The 24896-nt window shown below is 35.6% G+C and overlaps 1 protein-coding gene across 3 annotated transcripts in view; it reads left to right on the top strand.

The window, feature by feature from the left end:
- Positions 1-24896, top strand: part of LOC136027200 (transmembrane channel-like protein) — an 81370-nt gene that overhangs the window by 14711 nt on the left and 41763 nt on the right. For all 3 annotated transcript variants that reach the window (XM_065704217.1, XM_065704216.1, XM_065704214.1), the window contains exons 4-6: positions 2661-2849; positions 17123-17352; positions 24005-24196. In XM_065704217.1, the coding sequence (XP_065560289.1) occupies positions 2661-2849; positions 17123-17352; positions 24005-24196 (611 nt within the window). The remainder of the gene's footprint in view (positions 1-2660; positions 2850-17122; positions 17353-24004; positions 24197-24896) is intronic.

The following is a 24896-nucleotide window of genomic DNA, read 5'->3' as shown; positions in this document are numbered from 1 at the left end:
TGAGTCGGGTCGCTCCTTACTTAAGGTTTGTTACCACAAACTGTTTGACAACTAAAGAGCCACGTGAAGCTTGCAAGCCTTAGGCTGCTAACCTTCGTTCTAGTTCAAAAGACTAGGACACTTGTAAGAGTTTGATTTTCCGAGAATTGACACATAAAGGCAGGAATGAATCTCTGCTATCAACAACCACAACATGTGACCTATCACAAAGTAAGAAATTTCTAAGAAAATTAAAGGCTGGTCTAAAAGGTCACTTTGTGGACAGATTACAAACTTTAAAAGGCATTTAAACTTTTACAATAAGGTTCTCTGTTTTTTTTTGTAGTTAAGGAGGGAGGAAGATACCTAATAGGGTGCATTTCAATGCCAAAATATCCCAGCCCTCACTGAGCTTTCAGATGAATTGAATTAAAGCACTATTTTTTTTCGACTGAAAGTACGGAGCAACATCAAAACTCGAAATGAGCAGAAATTATTCCATTTCTCAAGGGTTACCCTTCTTCTCAATATCCAGGTCTTTATTCAGCATTGAAACTCTCCTTAGTGTACCTTCATTTGCAATAAATTTCAATTTAATCGTTTTCCTGATCGCTCTAGAAATCCCATCTTCCGTGGAAATTTTTTCCCGGAAATCCACACACGCTGAAAATAGTCCCCGGTAATTCCCTCGGAAAAATCTCCACATGCAAACTTGAGTAGGCAAAGAGAAAGTAAGACAAAAAATAAACAAAAATTGTATAGAAGTTCTACCAAAACTCCTCACTTTAAAATTTGCCTTTAAAAGCTCACTCCCATAAATTCATCTCCCATAGAAATTCTCTTCATGGAAACCCATCCCAAGCACAAATTACCCCTCCAAAAAATGTCTAAATACCTTCCCCTGACAAATGGTACAAACCTATCCCCATAGGTTGTGGTGGGGGGGAGGTCATTTTATCCTTAAAAGCACAGTAACGGCATATTTGAACTATACTGAACAAAATGACTATCTCAAAATTTTGATGGGAAGACTTCGAAGGGAAAATGGGCGTTGGAGGGGCCCCCTGATTTTGTTAATTTTTCAAGAAACGAGCCCCCAGAGGGGCCTAGTTGCTCTCCGATCGTTTTAGTCACTTGAAAAGGGCACTAGAACTTTTAATTTCTGTTCGAATTAACTCGCTACCAGTCTTATAAGACCATTATTTTGATACAATCATCCCTAGGTAAATTTTTTTTACTGAAATAAGAAAAATAAACAGGCATATGTTATCTTTCTTCTGGCAAAAAATACAAAGTTCTACATTTTTGTATTCTAACCTTGAAACTTATATAGCAGTATTCTATTATACGCTGAATCTGACGGTATGATTTACATTAAGATTCCTTGACTTTTAGGGAGTGTTTACCCCTTTTTATTAAATCAGGTACATTTTCCCAGGCTCTTAATTTTTGATGGGTAATAGTAAACTGGACAAATATCTCACATCTGGAATCAGCAGGTTAAGATAATTTTTTGATCTATTGATATCAAAATTCCGTTTTTTTCAAAGTTTGGTTACTATTGAGCCGACTTGCTCCTTACTGACTGTTCGTTAGCAAGAACAGTTTGCTTCATAATTCAGACGAGGGGAGGGTGGAGGAAGAAATTAATGCATAATCCCCAGGGCCGTAACCAGGAATTTTGTTTGGGTGGGTTGCTTTTCCATGGTGAGGGGTTACAAAAAAAGAAACTTTAATAAACATTACAAATGTGAAATGGATATTTAATCCCTCTTGATTTCTGGGAATATTTCTGGTCTACGCAGCTATTATGAAAGTAAAGGCTAATATTTAATCCCAAATTGAGCATTCCGTATAGATGGGGGACTGGCCCTTCCTCAAACTCATGGTCGCAGAAACTTTGAAGGGTGCTCTTTATATCAGAAATTGAGAGTTCTAGTCCTTTTTTATAAATTGGAAGCGATTGAAGATCAACCATCCGGGGGAGGTGGGAGGTAAACATCGGCTCCCTTCTATTAATTACATCTTTATAATTTCTCTAAAGCCGTCAACGAAGCACTCAAGTCAAGCCGATCCTTTAGGAATATACTTCTGCATTTCGAACTGGACCAACCTGTTTGTTAAAACTACGATAGATAATGATTTTGACAGAATTAAATAAAAAAACTAGTCTTTTCAACTGAAAGTAAGGAGCGACATTAAAACTTAAAACGAACATAAATTACTCCGCGTATGAAAGTGGCTGCTCCTTTCCCAACGCCCCGCTCTTTACGCTAAAGTTTGACTCTTTCTCTCAATTCTATTTTGTCTCACATTCGGTATCAAAATGGAGGAGATTCTTCTTAAGGGCAAAGGTTCGAGGTCTGGTGTCGCTGATTATTTGATTTGGAACAGCGGGTCAGTGGTGTGACTCTCTAAGCTCAACAAGAGTTAATACAACTATAAATACGTACCTGAAGAAATCTGGGAGGGGAGCGTTGGATGACTTACCCCCAACCATGCACTGTACACTTGGCTGAATGTTGAAAATCAGGATATTGGCACCTGCGCTACGTGGACCATTGTCTCCATAGGGAAATTTTCGCGGTATGAAAACAAATACACATTTTTTTTACAGCTCTGAAAATTGTCTCAACTCGAATCGTTAAGGTTTCTAATTTATCGCATTTATTAATTTTCAGAAAATTGGAAAATTCAAACGGAACTTTGATAATTGTGCAGCTCAACTTATACCTTGGAATAATAGGATTAAGAAAATCGAGTCTTATTTTGGATCTGCTGTAGCTTCCTACTTTGTTTTTCTTCGATGGATGTTTGGCATAAATGTGTCTATAGCAGTTGGATTTTCACTATTTGTCATAGCTCCTCAGGTTTGTTTTTCCTTCTTTTTTTTTCCCAGAAGAATAAGGCTTGTTTTTTAGTGCTAAAATCTCCTATCGATAGCTGTTAATTGGGGACGACGAAACACAGAAGAGGTATATTTGATTTGTACTTTTGATGTATCTTTATTTTTATATTTCCGATGTATCATTAGATTCATTTGGATAAAAGAAAAAAAAAACTGGAACAATGACGTAACATAACACAATCATAACTTATAATTGATCATTGAATCTTAAAGAGTTTGGAACAAAGGGTCGGGCTTTAGCATTAGGAGCTAGAATTTGAAGAGGGGACATCCCTCCTGCCCACATACGGTATAATTTCTGCTTGTTTTAAGTTTTATTGTCGCTCTTTACTTTCATTTGAAAAAAGTTGTTTAGTTTTTATTTAAGTTTGGTTCGTTTTTTACAAAATATCTAAGGCTAACCAAAATGTGAGTGCTACCACCTTCTTTAATCTAATTTTTTAAAATACAAATTTAAACTCAATGTTTTTTTAATTCAAACAGCAATGTTTAAATTTGAACAATGTTTTAAATGGTTTTCGATTCAAAATTTGAACAGCAACCGCACAGCAATGTTTCGAGCAAAAAGAGTTCATTTAGTGTATTTCCGATTTAAAATCAAGTATTTTACCCAAAACAAACTATCATCTTTGCAATAAGGGGAGAGCTCCCCCCTCACACCTTGGGCCTTATTGTACCCGCGCTGTAAATTCTCTTACGCAAACTACTTTCAGTTGTGCTTCAAATGTAATAATTTTGTAAACGTAAATGTTTCGTAAAAATTATGGTGGCTTTTAGCATTAGTATTGTGTATGAATCACCACAGTAGGTTAGTAAGTCTTTCCCCATTGATTTCAATTTATGGATACTGTCGAATCAGATTTTGAATATCATTTCGCTTCGACATTCGATTCGAGGCGCGTTAGAGGATATATGTGTTTGAGTTAGTTCGTTGAAAGCTTGTGAAAAGTTTGTGTTCAAACAGTTCGTGGTAACGAACTGTAGTAAGGAGCGACCCGGCTCAATAGTAACCAAAACTCTAAAAAATGGAATTTTGATACCAATAGCTATATCAAAAGAATCGCATTTCAATGCTGGTTTTAAATATATAAGTTTCATCAAGTTTAGTCTTACCCATCAAAAGTTACGAGCCTGAGAAAATTTGCGTTATTTAAGAAAATAGGGGGAAACGCCCCCTAAAAGTCATAGAATCTTAACGAAAATCACGCCATCAGATTCAGCGTATCAGAGAACCCTATTGTAGAAGTTTCGAGCTCCTATCTACAAAAATGTGGAATTTTGCATTTTTTGCCAGAAGGCAGATCACGGATGCGTGTTTATTTGTTTATTTGTTTTTTTGTTTTTTTGTTTTTTTTTTTCCCCAGGGGTGATCGTATCGACCCAGTTGTCCTAGAATGTTGCAAGAGGGCTCATTCTAACGGAAATGAAAAGTTCTAGTGCCCTTTTTAAGTGACCAAACAAATTGGAGGGCATCTAGGCCCCCTCCCACGCTAATTATTTTCCCAAAGTCAACGGATCAAAATTCTGAGATAGCCATTTTATTCAGCGTAGTCGAAAAACCTTATAACTATGTCTTTGGGGACGACTTACTCCCCCACAGTCCCCGTGGGAGGGGCAACAAGTTACAAACTTTGACCTGTGCTTACATATAGTAATGGTTATTGGGAAGTATACAGGCGTTTTCAGGAGGATTTTTTTGGTCTGGGGGAGGGGTTGAGAAGAGGGGGATATGCTGGGGGAACTTTCCTTCGAGAATTTGTAATGGGAGAAGAAAATTTCCATGAAGGGAGAGCAGGATTTACTAGCATTATTTAAAAAAAAAACAATTAAAAAATAAAAGTGAAAAAGCTTTTTCAGCTGGAAGTAAGGAACAGCAATAAAACTTAAAACAAACAGAAATTATTACCCATATGAGGGGCTCACCTCCTTCTAATACCTCGCTCTTTACGCTAAAGTATTTTCGGTAATTTCAACTACTTATTCTACGGCTTTTGTGATTCAGGGGGTCATTCTTAATGAATTGGGATAAAATTTAAGCTTTAGTGTAAAGAGCGAGGTACTGACGATGGGGCGAATCCCCTCATATATGTAATAAAAACATGAGAATACAAAAGTTCTTTACGTAAGCTAATTTATAAGTTACGTAAATCTTTTACCAATAAAAAGATTCGTAAAAAATTAAAAGTTCTAGTTGCCTTTTTAATTAACCAAAAAATCGGGGGGCAACTAGGCTTCGTCCCCCGCTCTTTTTTTCTCAAAATCATTCGATCAAAATTATGAGAAAGCCATTGAGCCAAAAAAAAAATATGCAAATTTCGTTTTGATTATTCCTCTGCGGAGAGCCAAAATCAAAACATGCATTGATTCAAAAACGTTCAGAAATTAAATAAAAAAAACAAGTTTTTTCAACTGAAAGTAAGGAGTGACATCAAAACTTAAAACGCACAGAAATTACTTCGTATATGAAAGAGGCTGCTTCCTCATCAACGCCCCGCTCTTTACGCTAAAGTTTTTTACTGTTTTAGAAAGAAGAATTGAGAGAAAGAGTCAAACTTTAGCGTAAAGAGCGGGGCGTTGATGAGGAAGCAGCCTCTTTCATATACGAAGTAATTTCTGTGCGTTTTAAGTTTTGATGTCACTCCTTACTTTCAGTTGAAAAAACTTGTTTTTTTTATTTAATTAATCTGTAAGGATGGTTTCCTTATTTCAAGCGTAGATGAGAAAAGAGGTGAATTACAATGTTATTTTTACGCAAGACTATAGCCTAGAGTTCGTCTATAATTTTTTTAATTTTTTCAATCGCACTTTCAACCGCTATCAGAGGCCACGCTATACTGTTATCAAACAGTTCGTGGTAACGAACTGTAGTAAGGAGCGACCCGGCTCAATAGTAACCAAAACTCTAAAAAATGGAATTTTGATACCATTAGCTACATCAAAAGAATCGCATTTTAATGCTGGTTTTAAATATATAAGTTTCATCAAGTTTAGTCTTACCCATCAAAAGTTACGAGCCTGAGAAAATTTGCGTTATTTTAGAAAATAGGGGGAAACGCCCCCTAAAAGTCATAGAATCTTAACGAAAATCACACCATCAGATTCAGCGTATCAGAGAACCCTACTGTAGAAGTTTCGAGCTCCTATCTACAAAAATGTGGAATTTTGCATTTTTTGCCAGAAGGCAGATCACGGATGCGTGTTTATTTGTTTATTTGTTTTTTTGTTTTTTTGTTTTTTTTTTTTCCCCAGGGGTGATCGTACCGACCCAGTTGTCCTAGAATGTTGCAAGAGGGCTCATTCTAACGGAAATGAAAAGTTCTAGTGCCCTTTTTAAGTGACCAAAAAAATTGGAGGGCACCTAGGCCCCCTCCCACGCTAATTATTTTCCCAAAGTCAACGGATCAAAATTCTGAGATAGCCATTTTATTCAGCGTAGTCGAAAAACCTTATAACTATGTCTTTGGGGACGACTTACTCCCCCACAGTCCCCGTGGGAGGGGCAACAAGTTACAAACTTTGACCTGTGCTTACATATAGTAATGGTTATTGGGAAGTATACAGGCGTTTTCAGAAGGATTTTTTTGGTTTGGGGGAGGGGTTGAGAAGAGGGGGATATGCTAGGGGAACTTTCCTTCGAGAATTTGTAATGGGAGAAGAAAATTTCCATGAAGGGAGAGCAGGATTTACTAGCATTATTTAAAAAAAAACAATTAAAAAATAAAAGTGAAAAAGCTTTTTCAGCTGGAAGTAAGGAACAGCAATAAAACTTAAAACAAACAGAAATTATTACCCATATGAGGGGCTCACCTCCTTCTAATACCTCGCTCTTTACGCTAAAGTATTTTCGGTAATTTCAACTACTTATTCTACGGCTTTTGTGATTCAGGGGGTCATTCTTAATGAATTGGGATAAAATTTAAGCTTTAGTGTAAAGAGCGAGGTACTGACGATGGGGCGATTCCCCTCATATATGTAATAAAAACATGAGAATACAAAAGTTCTTTACGTAAGCTAATTTATAAGTTACGTAAATCTTTTACCAATAAAAAGATTCGTAAAAAATTAAAAGTTCTAGTTGCCTTTTTAATTAACCAAAAAATCGGGGGGCAACTAGGCTTCGTCCCCCGCTCTTTTTTTCTCAAAATCATTCGATCAAAATTATGAGAAAGCCATTGAGCCAAAAAAAAAAAAAAAATATGCAAATTTCGTTTTGATTATTCCTTTGCGGAGAGCCAAAATCAAAACATGCATTGATTCAAAAACGTTCAGAAATTAAATAAAAAAAACAAGTTTTTTCAACTGAAAGTAAGGAGTGACATCAAAACTTAAAACGCACAGAAATTACTTCGTATATGAAAGAGGCTGCTTCCTCATCAACGCCCCGCTCTTTACGCTAAAGTTTTTTACTGTTTTAGAAAGAAGAATTGAGAGAAAGAGTCAAACTTTAGCGTAAAGAGCGGGGCGTTGATGAGGAAGCAGCCTCTTTCATATACGAAGTAATTTCTGTGCGTTTTAAGTTTTGATGTCACTCCTTACTTTCAGTTGAAAAAACTTGTTTTTTTTATTTAAATCTATACTAAAGGCCGTACGGCTCCAAAGTTTTATTAATTTATTTTTCTAGAGACACTTCATACGGAAGGGGTGTCCATATAAACTTCGGAGGGGGATCATTTGATTGGAAATCAGAAGTTTTAGTGCCCTTTTTAACATCAAAAGTGACCAGAGTGAGTCAAAAGTGGTCCATGTCTTTTTCCCTGAAATGCATATGATAAAAATTTTGAAATAACCCTTTTGTTAAAAATAATTAAAAGATCAGATAACAAAACTTCATTGTCGATAAAGATCTCCCAGGGCTCGGGGCAAGCGTTATAAGTTATGCCCTGGGGGCATATATGGTTCTTATCGAAGGGATGCTCGTATAAACTTCAAACAGGGCTCATTTGATTGGAAATCGAAAGTTCTGGCTCATCCTCTAAGAGTCAAAATCAAGATCGGATGGCAACTAGCCCCCTAGCCCCCAATACCGTTTTTCCCAAACCCATCCGATAAAAATTTTTAGAAAGTTATTTTGTCAAAAATTGTTTAAACTTTTTAAAACTGTTTAAACTAGTTAAAAAAGATAAATAAATTTTTTAGAATATAAGGTACATTCTTTATTGGGACAACTCTACAAATATGTAACTATAAAATAAAATCAAGCTGCCTTTTTTTTCTATGGGCTAGTTTCTCCAAAACTTCTTCTGCATTGACTGGAACATATCTGTATACGGATAATAATGCCAATCTATTAAGCTATTCCTGACCTGAGGCATTTCTAGCACAAAATTTCACTCTTTTAAGGGTAGACAAAGAAAGCTCGCACATAGCCGTAGTGACGGGAATAGTTGCACCAATCTTCAAAAATCGAGGTGGGGTGGGAAAGATGTTCGCTCTTTACGCTAAAGTTTGACTCTTTCTCTCAACTCTACTTTTTAAAACAGTTAAAAACTTTTGCATAAAAAGCGGGGCTTTGAGGAGGGAACAGCCCCTTTTATATGCGGAGTAGTTTCTGTTCGTTTTGAGTTTTAATATCGCTCCTAACTTTCAGTTAAAAGAACTTGCTTTTTTTCAATTTCTGAATGTTTTTGAATTGATGCATGTTTTGATTTTGGCTCTCCACAAATGAATAATTAAAACGAAATTTACATATTAATTTCCTTTTATGGCTAAATGACTTTCTCATAGTTTATTCGGACGATTTTGACAAAACAGGAGTGGGAGAGCAGGCCTAGTTACCCTCTAATTTTTTGGTTATTGAAAAAGGCAACTAGAACTTTTAATTTTTTTACGAAAATTTTTATTAGTAAAAATATACGTAACTTATAAATTAACTCACATAACTCCCATGTTTTTATTACGTATATAAGGGGGTTCACCCCCTCGTCAACCTCTTCGTTCTTTAAACTAAAGCTTAAATTTTGTCCCAATTCCTTAAGCATGACCCCTCAATCACAAAGACCGTAGAATAAATACTGGAAATTAATAAAATTACTTTAGCGTAATGAGCGAGGTGTTAGGGGAAGGTGAACCCCTCATATGCGTAATAATTTCTGTTCGTTTTAAGTTTTAATGCTGCTCCTTAATTTCAGTTGAAAAAAGTTTTTCACGTTTATTTTTTCATTGATCTTAAAAAAAATGCCAAAAAATCCTGCGTCCCCTTCATGAAAATTTTTCTTCCCCCGTGACAAATTCCTTCATGGAAAGTTTTCCCCGCATAAACCTCTCCCCTCAACCCCTCCCCCACCCCAACAAAAAAATTCCCCCTGCAAGTGTCTGTACACTTCCCAATAACCATTACTATATGCAATTAAATAAAAAAAAACAAGTTTTTTCAACTAAAAGTAAGGAGCGACATTAAAACTTAAAACGAACAGAAATTACTTCGTATATGAAAGGGGCTGCTTCCTCATCAACGCCCCGCTCTTTACGCTATAGTTTGACTCTTTCTCTCAACTCTTCTTTTCAAAACAGTAAAAAACTTTAGCGTAAAGACCGGGGCGTTGATGAGGAAGCAGCCCCTTTCATATACGAAGTAATTTCTGTTCGTTTTAAGTTTTAATGTCGCTCCTTACTTTCAGTTGAAAAAACTTGTTTTTTTTTATTAAATTTCTGAACATTTTTGAATCAATGCATGTTTTGATTTTGGCTCTCCGCAGAGAAATAATTAAAACGAAATTTGCATTTTTTTTTTTTTTTTTTGGCTAAATGGCTTTCTCATAATTTTGATCGAATGATTTTGAGAAAAAAGAGCGGAGGAGGAAGCCTAATTTCCATCCAATTTTTTGGTTAGTAAAAAAGGCAACTAGAACTTGTAATTTTTTACGAATCTTTTTATTAGTAAAAGATATACGTAACTTATAAACTAGCTTACGTAAAGAATTTTTATTCTCATGTTTTTATTACACATATGAGAGGGTTCGCCCCCTCGTCAGTACCTCTCTCTTTACACTAAATCTTAAATTTTGGCCCAATTCATTAAGAATGACCCCTAAATCACAAAAGCCGTAGAATAAATAGTTGACATTACTAAAAATACTTTAGCGTAAAGAGCGAGGTATTAGGAGGAGGTGAGCCCCTCATATGGGTAATAATTTCTGTTCGTTTTAAGTTTTAATGCTGCTCCTTACTTCCAGCTGAAAAAACTTTTTCATATTTATTTTTTCATTGTTTTTTTTTTTAAATAATGCTAGTAAATCCTGCGCTCCCTTCATGGAAATTTTCTTCCCCCATGTCAAATTCCTCGATGGAAAGTTCCCCCAGTATATCCCCCTCTTTTAAACCCCTCCCCCAACCAAAACATCCTCCTGAAAACACCTGTACACTTCCCAATAACCATTACTATATGTAAGCACTGGTTAAAGTTTGTAACTTGTAGCCCCTCCCGCGGGGACTGTGGAGGAGTAAGTCGTCCCCAAAGACATAGTTATAAGCTTTTGGACTACGCTGAATAAAATGGCTGTCTCAGAATTTTGATCCGTTGACTTTGAAAAAATAATTAGCGTGGGAGGGGGCCTAGGTGCTCTCCAATTTTTTTGGTCACTTAAAAAGGGTACTAGAACTTTTCATTTCCGTTAGAATGAGCCCTCTCGCAACATTCTAGGACAACTGGGTCGATACGATCACCCCTGGGAAAAAGAAAAAAAGAAAAAAGAAAAAAAAACAAACAAATAAACACGCATCCGTGATCTGCCTTCTGGCAAAAAATACAAAGTTCCACATTTTTGTAGATAGGAGCTTGAAACTTCTACAGTAGGGTTCTCTGATACGCTGAAGCTGATGGTGTAATTTTTGTTAAGATACTATGACTTTTAGGGGGTGTTCCCCTATTTTCTAAAATAACACAAATTTTCTCAGGCTCGTAACTTTTGGTGCGTAAGACTAAACTTGATGAAACTTATATATTTAAAATCAGCATTAAAATGCGATTCTTTTGATGTAGCTATTGGTATCAAAATTCCATTTTTTAGAGTTGTGGTTTCTATTGAGCCGGGTCGCTCCTTACTACAGTTTGTTACCACGAACTGTTTGATTACTGGTCAAAGTATGTAACTTGCAGCCCCTCCCACGGGGACTGTAGGGGAGTAAGTCGTCCCAAAACATATTTATTGGGTTTTTTGACTATGTTGAATAAAACGGCTATCTCAGGATTTTGATCCGGTGACTTTGGGAAAAAATGAGCGTGGGAGGGGGCCTGGGTGCCCTCCAATTTTTTAGGTCGCTTAAAAAGGACGCTAGAACTTTTAATTTACATTAGAATAAGCCCTCTGACGACATTCTGGGACCACTGAGTCGATGCGATCACCCCTCGACAAAAAACAACAACAAAAAACAAAAAAAAAAACAACAAAAAAAAAAACAAATAAACACGCATCCGTGATCTGTCTTGTGGTAAAAAATGAAATGTTCCACATTTTTGTAGATATGAGCTTGAAACTTCTACTGTCGGGATCTATGATACGCTGAATCTGATAGTTATATTTTCGTTAACATTCTACGACTTTTAAGGGGTGTTTCCCCCTATTTTCTAAAATAAGGCAAATTTTCTCATGCTCGTAACTTTTGATGGGTAAGTTTGAACTTAATAAAATTTATATATTTAAAATCAGTATAAAAATGCAATTCTTTTGATGCAACTATTGTTACAAAAATTCTTTTTTTTGGAGTTTCGGCCACTATTGAGCCGACTCGCTCCTTACTACGGTCCGTTATCACCAACTGTTTGATACAAGATATTTAGTTTCTGATTGCAAAGATGTCGACAAATTGTGTGACAGACTAAAAACTTTACTGACAATAAGCATAGCTGCAAACAAAACTGCATGTCTCAAAAGCAGATAGCAAAGAACAAAGAATAAGCTTTGCTTGAAGATTCAGAATCTGAATCAGGGTGTTCCTGAATTTTCCTCATAGTGCATATAAGGTTTTTATCAAACAACAAAGGTCTTCTTTCAACCCAATGTTTCCTTTTGAAAAAGTCTATAATTGTTGATCTTCGTTTTGATATCATGGATGATATATTATCCTTTTGTATTAGCCAAGATCTATAAGAATGTAGAGGTTTACCGATTTTCGGGGCAGGGGGATTTATCCCCATTATCCCCCTGGTTTGTCCCCTGGTTGGTCGTATTTTCATACACGGCACATGTGACTGAAAATTAAAAGTTCTTGTTGCTTTTTTATGAGTCAAAAGGGTCCAGAGGGCATCTACACCCCCCTACACACCATTGTGTCTGCAAATGTATCTGATCAAAATTTTGAGATAGCCAGGTTGTTTGAAATAGTCCAACGATCAGATAATAGCTATTTTGGGGTCAATATAATCCCCACCCCCCCATAGAGCCCGGGGGAAGGATTACAATTTGCCCTGGGGGCATATAAAATTTTTATGGAAAAATGGATAAACTGATAATCCCAATTCCCTTTTTAAGAGTCAAAAGTGATCTAATGGCAACTAGCCCCCTTCCCAGAACCTGGGACGAGTGTTGTAAACTATGTATAAGGTTTTTATGGAAGGGATGGTCATATATACTTCGGAGGGGGCTCATTCGATTGTAAATTTGAATTTTTAAAGCTTTTTAAGAGTTGAGAGTGATCAAAGTGTAAATAGTTCCCCTAGGTCCTTTTTTCCCAAATGCATCCGATCAAAATCTTTAGATCGCCATTTTATTCAAAATAGTTTAAAGACCAAATAACACAAACTCAGGGTCGATACAACCCTCCAGAGCCCAGGGGAAGTGTCATAAGCTATCCCTCGGGGGCAGATAAGGTTTTGTGTAAAGGGTGGTCGTATAAACATCATAGAGGCTCATTTCATTGGAAATATGAAGTTCTTTCAAGAGTCATTCAAGAGTCAGTCAAAGTTTGTAAAAGTCATCAAAAGTGATCGGTCGGCACATACCCCTTAGCCACACCGTCCTCTCCCCAAATGCATCTGACCAAAATCTTGAGATAGCCATTTCATTTAAAATAGTCTAATGATCGGATGGCAAAAAGTTCAGAATCAAAATATCCCCTCCCCTTCCAAAATCAGGGGGAAGGGTTGTAACTTGAGCCCGGGGCAAAAAGTTTTTTGGAAGAGGCGGTCGTATAAATTTCGAATGGGACTCAAATGATTAGAAATAAAATTTCTAGTTCCTCTTTTAATAGTCAAAATTGATCTGACGGCAAATAGCCTCTGGAGCTCAGGGGCAAGTGTTTTATGTTAAATCCTGGGGGCATATAAGGCTCTTATGCGAGGGTTTTGAAAAAACTCAAAGAACAGATATGTCTGACCCCCACCTAAACTAAAAAAAAAAAAACTTATGAACGCTATTTTATTCCAAAACTTAAGGGACCTTACCCCTGGCAATTTCTACTTGCCCCCCCCCAAAAAAGAATTGTTAATCATATTTTATTCCATAAATTATGGTGACTCGTCCCTGGCTATCCATTAACCGACCATGACCTTCAAAAAACAACATCTAATTAACAATATTTATTTCAAATCATATGGGAGCTGACTCCTGGTCATCCATGGCCCGATACCCCTCCCTCCCCAAAAAATTTCAAGGATCGAGAAATAACGGGAGCGGGCCCCGGCCCATCTTCCATGGCCCAACCCTCCCCCAAAAGAAAAACATATTAAAAAATGTTATTCCATAGGTCATGGGAGCTGACCCCTGGCCTTCCTTCCACAGCCTCCCCTCCACCCAAAAAAAACTTATTAACGAAATTCTATTGTCAAAATTACGGGAAATCAGTTTATTAGCTCTTTCCAAAACAGTTCAAGACAACCCAAATTCTTCACTACAAAAAAATAGTTTGGTCGGTTTCCCTAACGGTAAATGCATAAGGCCTATTGCATATTTGACGCTTTACTAAAATGAATTACATCACAAATATTTTCTTTGGACTTATTACAACATTGAAAATAAAATGAAAATACAGTGAAACCAGAACAGGAACCACTACTGGCCCGACTAAGCCCTGCGGCTTTAACTATTCCCGAAGTTTTTGGCGATTTCTCCAAAAATTTTGCTAAAACGGAGCGGCAAAAACACTTGGACGTAGAAGTGTCAAAGCTTTAAAGCACAAATGACGCATTAGGTTTTAGACTTTTACAGTAAGAAAAGGAGGCAAAACCGAAACTCTTGTCTGTAGTGATTTTTGTTCGTTTGAAGATTGATTTGCATTCTCAATTTAAGTTTCACTCGTTTTGAGATTTATTTATTTATCGATATAAGTACATGATTATTTGCTATGATTGTCTATTTAATTTATGCTCGTCTTGGGTTTCATTTATACTTCAATAGCAAAATGTTTTTGCTCATTTTAAGCTTGATTTTGATATTTAATTCAAACTTGACTTGTTTTAAGATTTCTTTATTCATTTATATTAGTACCTGTTTTTTGTTTGTTTGCTATGATTGTTTTTTAATTTCTGTTCCTTTTGGGTTCCATTTGTTTTTTAATTGTAATTTCTCGTCGTTTTGAGTTTGAATTATGTGAATATTACAGGAATTATTTCTGCTGATCTTAAGTTTTATATGACCTTTACTTTTCTTTAAAAACTTTTTTTGGAAGGTCTCTTTTAATTAATTGTAATTGAAGAGAAAATTTCCCATTTACAGGGCTATAAACCCTTGAAAAATTTACCTACCGCCACTATATATGAAGGAAAGATTTGTTTTTTGATGCCCAGTGGTAGTTCATTATTACCCTATTAAACAAACTTAGATTGTAAACTTTTCTTACACCTAAAAAAAATACCGATATTTGAAATAATGCATAGTGGAATAGGTCGCATTCTAGTTGGTAAATTGAAACTCACTAGTGTTAGACAGTAGACTTGAACCTGAATCCAAATTCTAATATAATTATCTGGTAGTTTTGTTTAAAATCATATTCATCTTTAAAACTCTTTTTGATTCTTCTAAAGAGAAATCAATTGATATAGACATTTGTACCAAGAAAGAGCTTGGTGCTGGATCCATGTTCTTCTACCCTGGTTTTAAAGTCCCTTCGAAAACTAACCTCTCTCTCTGTATGACCATTACCCTTATGATTTATGACTAATCCCCTTTTTTCTCCAATAGAGTCAAGAAATTCCGAGAATAATCGTGAAAAATAACTGCATTAAAATGATTCTAATAGGTTAGGAATAAATACAGGCCAGGATGTACACATAGACCTAGGCCTAGGGGCAAACAATGCTGAAGAGCGCAAAAAAACCACTGAGCAATTTTTTTTCTTAACAAAATCTGGACTGATGTGATTTATCCTCAAAGCACCACGTACACTTTGCTTCTGCACTGCCTATTCACAGGAAGTTGAATTTTAAAACAATTAATTAAAAAAAACAAGTTTTTTTAATGGGAAGTAGGGAGCGACATTAAAACTTAAAACGAACAGAAATGACTTCTTATGTGAAAGGGGCTGCTTCCTCATCAACGCCCCGCTCTTTACGCTAAAGTTTGACTCTTTCTCTTAATCCTAATTTTTAAAACAGTAAAAAAAAATTTAGCGTATCTTCTTACACAGTGACTATCTTCGGTGATGAGGGATTGTTGCATTTTGCTAGTGATAGTGGTGTAAAAGTTTTCCCTACTTTACTCTCTGTAAATTGGGACTTTCTCTGTGTTCTCTTCCTTAGATTCTTATGGTAGAAATAAACATCGAAGCATGTGACAGGAACTGGCCTATTTTAATCTGTCAGCTACTGCAAATACTCAGTGTATTCAAATGTAGTCATCTAGGAAATGGGCAATTGAAAGAACTTGAGAATTTGATTATTTATCTAACACGGAAAAGCATTTTTTCGGAGTTTACAGTGGGTTTACCTATTATTGGCTTTTGGCGCATTTGAGGATACGAAAAATTCGGTTAAATGTCGGCTACGGAGGGAGCCGTGTAAGCAATAATATGCTGTTAGAGGAGGATTCTCTTCAAGGACGAGGCATCAGAAACTTGTTAAATTTATTTTATTTTTTTCGTCTCCCCGCCGTCCTTAACCTTGGCAAGGGAACCAATATATTTTGGACAAACCAATATTTAAAATTCCCGCCTTTGTATCTTTATTTAAATAATTGACACACTTTTTATTTCGCCGAGCATACCGTTTAATTTCCTCTTGCCTTCCCGAAACAATCCTTTAAACTTCCAACTTTGTCCCCTGTCTTTCCTGAGATTATGCTATTTTTATTGTCTAGGTGAATGTAGGCCTATAGTCTTTACATTTAGGTCACTAAATAACCTTCAACGGATTCAAAATTCTACTGTAGCTAATAGTGCCAAAACTTCTAGGTAAATCAGAAATACACATTGGATTTCCCTCACATCCTCTTCTTCTAAGCATAAAATATTTAGTCTCCTTGTCTCTTCCTCCTCAACCTGGTCTAATATTTTATGTAGACCACACTCCTGGAGTCCCGGGGATTATAGGTCCACCTTCCTCCTTCCCCCAGAATTCCTTGAAATTTTTTAACTCTAATCCCCAAGGCGTCCCGAAGCAATGCAAATATGCTATTTTAATAGTCTGGGTATGCATGGTTTATTTAGAGTGTGTCACTACTTCATCGGAGATACATTTTAGTCCAACAGGGGTAGACCAAACTTTTAGATCCTTACCCCTTCCCACTCCCTCGTGTCAAGATTTGACGTCCGCTTGGCCCCTAATAAACTACTGATAAATTTCACTTCTTCCCGAAAGCCGTTCCAAGGGTATTGCACATACGAATTTAGACATTTGTTTAGTGTTTTACTTTTCTTTAGAAAGAAAATTGTAGTTATTCTGAAGTTTCTCTTAATATTATATCACAATTCATAAATTAAAGAGATTACTTAGGTAATCAATCCACTACAAGACATAAGGCTCCTTACGACGCCTGGAACCTGGTACAACTTTTTACTTCCCCATCTACCCCAAAGCAATACAAAAATTACATTTCTATATCTAAATTTGTGGCTAATTAATTGGTAATTTTCATGACTAATGCTAATTAAATACCTTTTAAGTATAGGATTTACTTGCAACTTAACACATTTGAAACCTAGCCGAAAATCCCCCCCCCTAGATTTAAATTCCAGGCTATGGTCTGCTATAGGGTATATCCCTGCTTCTTACTGCTGAAAAAATTACTAGGGTATGCAACAATCTTTTAGTTATAGTAGCCACGATGAATAATAAATAAACAGAAAATGATTATATCCTCATTATAGGTCTTATTTCCAAATGAAGGTGACATTAACCGCCAGAATTTGCTAGAAGAGGAAAAAGCTACTGCTTTTAACTTCCAGTCATTTTGGAATTTTGATGGGGTTCTAAAGTATTCACCACTTTTCTATGGATTCTACACTAACAATTCAATCCGGTTTTACAAGCTACCGCTTGCTTACTTCCTTTCAGGAGTTTTACTTTTCGTTTATAGCTACTTTGTCATTCTTCGAAAGTAAGTCAAATCCTCATATTCTGTGGCCAATTCCAATTGTCATAAAGTCTAGTTAAGGAAAAAATCTGTGAAAAAAACAACAGGTTTTTGAAAATAAAAAATGATCAATTCTCAGGATAGTAGACATTTTGCTTCTCATTATAGCGAAATCTTAAGGATTCATTTATTTTGACCTTGGGAGAGAAGAGAATCTTCAGCATAGATCCTTGAAGCTTAAGTTAACTTAATGCTTAGAGAGAAATTCTATACTTCTTACTTACGAAGAAAGTGCAATTGATCCCTATGTTAGTTATGACGATCCTAAATTGAAATTAAATAAAAAAACAAGTTTTTTTAAATGAAAGTAAGGAGCGACATTAAAACTTAAAACAAACAAATTTGAAATTTGCATATTAATTCTTTTTTTGGCTAAATGGCTTTCTCTTAGTTTTGATCAGACGATTTTGAGAAATAAGGGGTGGGGAAGGAGGTTTAGTTGCCCTCCAATTTTTCGGTTACTTAAAAAGGCAACTAGACCTTTTATTTTTAACGAACGTTTTTATTAGTAAAAAAAAATACGTAACTTAAGAATTAACTTACGTAACAAACTTTTATATTCTTATATTTTTGATTATATATATGAGGGGGTTGGTCCCCTCGTTAATACCTCGCTCTTCACACTAAATCTTGTTTTATCCCAATTCTTTAAGAATGACCCCTGAATCAGAAAGGCCGTAGAATAAATAGTTGAAATTATTTAAAAAAATTTTAGCATAAAGAGCGAAGTATTTATCTCCTCCTAAATACCTCGCTCTTTATGCTAGAGTATTTTTAGAACCCCTCATATGCGTAATAATCTCTGTTCGTTTTAAGCTTTAATGCTTCTCCTTACTTTCAATTGAAAAAACTTTTTCATGTTTACATTTTCATTGTTTTTTTTTATAGTAATGCTAGAAAGTCCTGCGCCCTTTTCATTGAATTTCTCTTCCCCCATGAAATATTCCTCCAAGGAAAGATCCTCCCATATAGCCCCCTCCCCTGAACCCCACACCCAAACCAAAAAAAAATCCCCCTGATAACGTCGGTACACTTCCCAGTAACCATTAACCTACTGTATGTAAACATTGGTCAAAGTTTGTAAATTGCAGCCCCTCCCCCAGGGACTGTGGGGGGGTAAGTCATCCCCAAAGACATAGTTATTATAGTTTTCGACTATGCGGAACAAAATGGCTATCTCAAAATTTTGATCCGTTGACTTTGGAGAAAAATGAGCGTGGGAGGGGGCCTAGGTGCCCTCCAATTTTTTTGGTCACTTAAAAAGGGCACTAGAACTTTTCATTTCCGTTAGAATGAGCCCTTTTGCAACACTCTAGGACCACTTGGTCGATACGATGACCCCTGGGAAAAAAAAAAACAACAAAAAAACAAATAAACACGCACCCGTGATTTGTCTTCTGGCAAAAAAAACGAAATTCCACATTTTTGTAGATTGGACCTTGTAATTTTTTCTATATGGTTCTCTGATACGCTGAATGCGATGGTGTAATTTTCATTAAGACCCTATGACTTTTAGGGGGTGTTACCCCCTATTTTCCAAAATAAGGCAAATTTTCTCAGGCACGTAACTTTTGATGACAAAGACTAAATTTGATGAAACTTATATATTTAAAATCAGCATAAAAATCCGATTCTTTTGATATATCTTTTAGCATCGAAATTCCGTTTTTTAGAGTTTCGTTTACTATTGAGCCGGGTCGCTCCTCGTTACCACGAACTGTTTGATAGCGATACAAAATTTTGAGCGAAAACGTGATTCTTGCTAATCTGGATATAAATTTGCCTATTATAGTAAATAGCAAAATGTCTAAAAAACCAAATTAGCCACTTTATATTTTTTTTTCAAAATTATTTTAGCTTACGCAAAGCAATTCCTTTCGAAGAAGAGGGGGACAAGACTGAAAAATATTATTTTTATTCCCCCTCCCGTTTCTTACAAAAAAGTCACGTATTTTAGTATATTTATTACAAATATGTATTACCAGGCACGCGTTAAGAAATATATTTTTTGGTTTGCAAAGTTTGTCAACCCTTCTCCTGCGAAAAGACAAAAGACGGACAAATTTTACTTAGAAATAGCTTGCAAAAAAAAAATGAATACGAATATTCAATGCCTGAATATGGCCTTTATCTGTATCCCAAATGGCACAATATTACTTTTTTGATTTTATTTTTTATCAACCATATCTTATTATTAATTATAATGGCTAGAAAACAAAACGGTGATAGGACGAAATCTTGTTGAGTTTCATAGAGCTCTTGCTTATCAGGCAATTCCTAAGGTTAGCGCACCTGATTATTCCAGTTCTAAACTTGTAGAATCAAGTTTGCTTGACGTAGATTGTAAGCTCCACCAGCTTACAAAAAAATTTGAAATCATTCAAATGAATATGATTAAGAAACAATAAAAGTAAATAGAAGTTGAATAAATCATTATTTAAAATGATTTTAAAATGCTGATGACAATGGCAGGAAACATGCTGCATATTGTAAGGCAAGAATTTTGTTGTTTTAGAATTGTGTTGCGAGAGCAACAGTTTGGTTTTGTCCCTTTTTTTGTTTTTTTTTTCCTATGCCACCGATCTCGGCTTATCCCCGGAAACTGGTAAGGGTCTAACCTGTGCGGTTTTAACGGAAAGTGTGGACCTCAGGCCGGATTAATGAATATAACATTACATTTTGGAAAGCTTCGCAGAACTCTTGCCTGGGGCCAAAAAGGATGGTTTTTGCTTGTCCACAAGCCAGAGCCTATGGTGTGCGAAGTAAAGTGAGGTTATATAGCCTACGTCAGAGAGGAGTACCTGAAGTTGTGCAGTCATGCTTTCGTTTCATCAAACCATGTTTCTGCTTTCGAGTGGAAAGCTTCGTTCTAGCAGGCAAGCAGGCAGGCACCACTTTCAAATTGAAGATGGACTAAATTCTATAAGTGTTAAATATATGCGGCAGTCACCCGGCCCCACGGCCAATATATCTTCTTTGAGTGATAAATAGAAACATTTACAGAATCAAAGATGTGACATTTTCCCCCGGGTCCGAAAGAATCTATTGTTTCTACCAATTTCTGTTCGTGATTTCATCTGAGTTTATCATTCGGTTTTTTGGACTTGGGATCGCGGTAGAGAAATGGTATCAGATGTACCTAATAAACTTTAAAAGTTCTCTCATTGCTAAAGAAATTGGAGCTTATCCTTTTTCTCCTTTCTAAGTGGTGACGTTAGAAAGCTGGCCTATGGCAAAAAAATTAACTTTTGAACTAAGACAGATAGAATTTTTTTCAAAGGCAATCAATAGCTCTTGATGAGCTAATCAAGTATATGACATCCATTTTTTGGTACAAAAATTCCTTCATGAGGTATACCAGTTTGACAGTTTCAAGGGATTGACAAATTCAGTAGTAAGGTACACACTGAAACGAAATCTAGGCCGATACAAATTGTGAGACATATAGAGGACTTGTAAGCAACAGTCGGCTGTTAAGTAATAATCACCTTCGGCAATCAGGGGTTGGCAACTTTTGCTAGTTGGTGTATCTATTATTTGTTTCCAGTGTATTTGATGGTAAAGCCAATTTGGTTCCTCTGGTAAGACATGTAGTGGACTTTTAAGTAATAATCTGCTGTTAGGCAGCAGTCAACTTCAGCGATGAGGGGTTTGCAACTATGCTAGTTGGTGTACCTATATATTTGTTTCCAGTGAACTTGATGCCTATCACGGGAGAGGGACTTGTAAGTAAGAATCGGTTCACTTTGGGCGAGAAAAGGCTGTTAGCTCATAATCATCTTCAGCAATGAGGGGTTTGCCACTTTTGCTAGTTGGTGTACCTATTATTTGTTTCCGGTGTATTTGATGGTTAAACCAAATTGGTTCCAGTGGTAAGACATGCAGGGGACTTGTAAGTAATGATCAGCTGTTGGGCTACAATCATCTTCAGCGATCAGGGGTTTACAACGTTTGCTAGTTGGTGTACCCATTTATTTGTTTCCGGTGAACATGATGTCTATCACGGAAGAGGGACTTGTTAGTAAGAATCTGTTCACTTTGGGCAAGAAATTTGTGCAAATTGGAGCACATTGAATTCGTTCTCTTTAAACTTGACAGAATTAAGTGTTTACGCAACGGGTAAAAACAATAACATAAAACAATGAGGCAGTTTCGTAATAATTAGTGTCACCTATGGTACTTTAATATGAAAGTTACAGATAGCTTTATAATACCAACTAGATTATATAAGATACTGTTCCAAGTTTCATCTGTCACGATGTCTACGATTGAAAAGAATAAAGTTCAACTGGCTGCAAAGTCAATTTAGTCCCTTCTTTCGATATTATTTTGTAGTTGTTGTTTTTTCAACGCTGAAGAATAGCCTTTGGTCGTGTGATAACTGATTGCGTTCTTGTTTGAACATATAGTTTTGAAAAATTCAATAGGCTGGCAACTTCATCATTTAACTATAATGAAGAAACAAGCACAAACGAGAATGTAAAGCAATGAGATAGTTTCGTAATAATTAATAGAGTGCCATCTATGGTAATAGAGTGCCATTTTTGATCCTGAAAAGTTAGGGATAGCTTTATAATACCAACTAGATTATATAAGATACTAGCTGTTGGGGTGGCGCTTCGCGCCACCCCAATACCTAGTTGGTGGGGGCGCTTCGCGCCCCCCCCAAGCCCCCCCGCGCGCGTAAGTCGTTACGCGCCATAATAGTTACGCGCCATTGTAGTTGTGTCCCTATGTCCCACCTGTGAATATAGATAGATAGATATATATATATATATATATATATATATATATATATATATATATATATATATATGGTTTTAACTACGTAAAACTTGCGAATATACAACATTCTTTGCTGTCCCATTGTCTTTGCATATAAATAGATTGTCAGGTTTACCGACTCTTGAACATGCAACATATAATGGTCCATGGGAAAACAATCTGTATTCAGATCTATACCTCATGATTCTAATGATTGCCCTTGAGCTTTGTTGATGGTGATTGCTAATCGACCATTCCCTGTCCCGGTGTCCCGGTCGTCATTTATATCCCCCTGTTTCCCCCGGTGTCCCCGTTGTAGTTGTGTCCCTGTGTCCCGGTCGTCATTTATATTCCCTGTGTCCCGGTCGTCATTTGTATCCCGGTGTCCCGGTCTGTATATACATTCGTTTTTTAGTTTTGTTTTTCTCCTTTATTTTTTTCCTTTTTTTTTTCTTTTTTAGTTTATTTAGATTTTTAGATTTTTTAGTTTTTTTATTAGTTTTTAGTTTTTTTTTCTTTTTTTTTTGTAGTTTTTACCTTCTTTTTAGTTTTGTTAGTTTTTTTTTTACTTATGTCCTGGTCGTCATTTATACTCCCTGTGTCCCGGTGCTTTGTTGATTGCTAATCGAACATTCCTTTTGTCCTGGTCGCTTTCTCTTTGAGTGTCGTCATTTATTTTTTTCTTTTTTAGTTCTTTTAGTTTTTACCTTTTTTAGTTTTTTTTAGTTTTTTAGATGAAAATTTTTTTTAGTTTTTTCTTTTTTTCTTTTTAGTTTTTTATTGGTTTTTACCTTTATTTTAGCTTATTTTTCAGTTTTTTCCTTTTTTTTAGTTTTTTTTTTTTATTTTTTTTAGTTTTTTACCTTTTTTTAGTTTTTTTAGTTTTTTTAGTTTTTTAGCTTTTTTACTTTTTTTATTAGTTTTTAGTTTTTTTTTGTAGTTTTTGCCTTTTTTTTAGTTTTTTCAGTTTTTTTTTTAGTTTTTTATTGGTTTTTACCTTTATTTTAGCTTATTTTTCAGTTTTTTCCTTTTTTTTTAGTTTTTTTTTAGTTTTTAGTTTTTTTAGTTTTTTACCTTTTTTTAGTTTTTTTAGTTTTTTTAGTTTTTTAGCTTTTTTATTTTTTTTATTAGTTTTTAGTTTTTTTTTGTAGTTTTTGCCTTATTTTAGTTTTTTTAGTTTTTTAGCTTTTTTATTAGTTTTTAGTTTTTTTTGGAGTTTTTGCCTTTTTTTAGTTTTTTTAGTTTTTTAGCTTTTTTATTTTTTTTATTAGTTTTTAGTTTTTTTTGTAGTTTTTGCCTTTTTTTAGTTTTTTCAGTTTTCAGTTTTGTCACCTGATCCAGTTTTTTCAGGTGACGTCACCTGATCCATCCACAGATCCACACACAGACAACTTATTTTTATATATATAGATTGTTTCGAGTTTTCATCCTTCACGATGTCTATGATTGAAAAGGATAAAGTTCAACTGGCTGCAAAGTCAATTTCCATTCTTTCGATACTATTTTGTTGTTGTTTTTTTTTTCAACGCTGAGGAATAGCCTTTGATCATGTGGTTACTGATTGATAGCGAAGAAACAAAACCAAACTGTTGCTCTCGTAACACTTTAGTCGGCAAAGCCGGACAAAGGTTGCCGCAACACTTCACGTTGCCCGGGCAACGTAGGTCTAGTTTACTTTAGTTTTATGTATATCCTATGACTGTATCTGAGATTATCAGGCGGATAGGATGTAGTATATCAAACAAGGATATGACATCTGGAAAGGGCACAAAATGAAGAATCTAATTGTAAATAACAGTGTCAAACCTACAAAAAATGTGTGTTTTACTTTAAAAAAATATCTATTGTGCAGAATGGCTTCCAACAATCGACAATCAAGAGGTATGGATGATAGTGACGATTATTCATTTATTTGGAAACTGTTTAATGGCTGGGATTATATGATTGGAAGTGAAGAAACTGCTTTCAGTAAGAAATCATCTATTGCTCTCGGCTTTCGTGAAGCTCTTCTTGAGGAACTTGAAATCAAACAAGATAAATCGAAGTAAGTAGGTTTCATTTGCTTTGGTCTGGCTCAAAGGGCTGTAGAAATTCCCATAAAAATGTGTTGAATGCAGAGATACAAGTTATCGAAAATGAAAGGAGAGGGGCACGGCTTTTTTTAATTTCTTTTTAATGAAGACCCAAAATCAGCATTGGGCAAAATCTAGAGGGCAGCAAGTTTTCTTTTTTGTTTTCAGGAAAGTACGAAAAAACATTTTACAAAAATTCAGGGGGTGAATTACTCTCGCCTCGTCGCTCTTTCAATTACAGCTCCTGCTACAACGCTTACATCAGTAGGCTTTATAAAAGTTTCACTTACTATAGGCCGCGGTTTCCTCTTTCCTAGGTTGCAATTCTGCTGAAACCATGGAACACTACTTCAAAAGAAATTAACGAGCTTCTTGAAAGGAGTACCAAAACTTTCTTCCTTTTAATTTCGTACGGGTATCGAAGAAAATACGTTTGGGTTGCACATATGTAAAGTCTTTTGACATTTGGTCGATAACGGAACAGCCTTCTTCCCCATCTTCCGTACTCTCCAGACATGGCTCCATACAATTTTTTTGTTTTGCTGAAACTAAAATCTACCTAAAAGAAATCTTGTTTCGAAAGGGTATAGTTAATTCAAGAGAATTTAGGGCCTGTGCATAGCGAAAAATAGTGTATCTTTCGACTTTGACAGGTATGGGTAAAGATATTCA

The sequence above is a fragment of the Artemia franciscana genome, chromosome 5, assembly GCF_032884065.1.
Source record: "Artemia franciscana chromosome 5, ASM3288406v1, whole genome shotgun sequence".
Classification (NCBI taxonomy): Eukaryota; Metazoa; Arthropoda; class Branchiopoda; order Anostraca; family Artemiidae; genus Artemia; species Artemia franciscana.
Note: the sequence above shows the minus strand (reverse complement) of the source record. Positions and strands in the feature narration are given on the sequence as shown.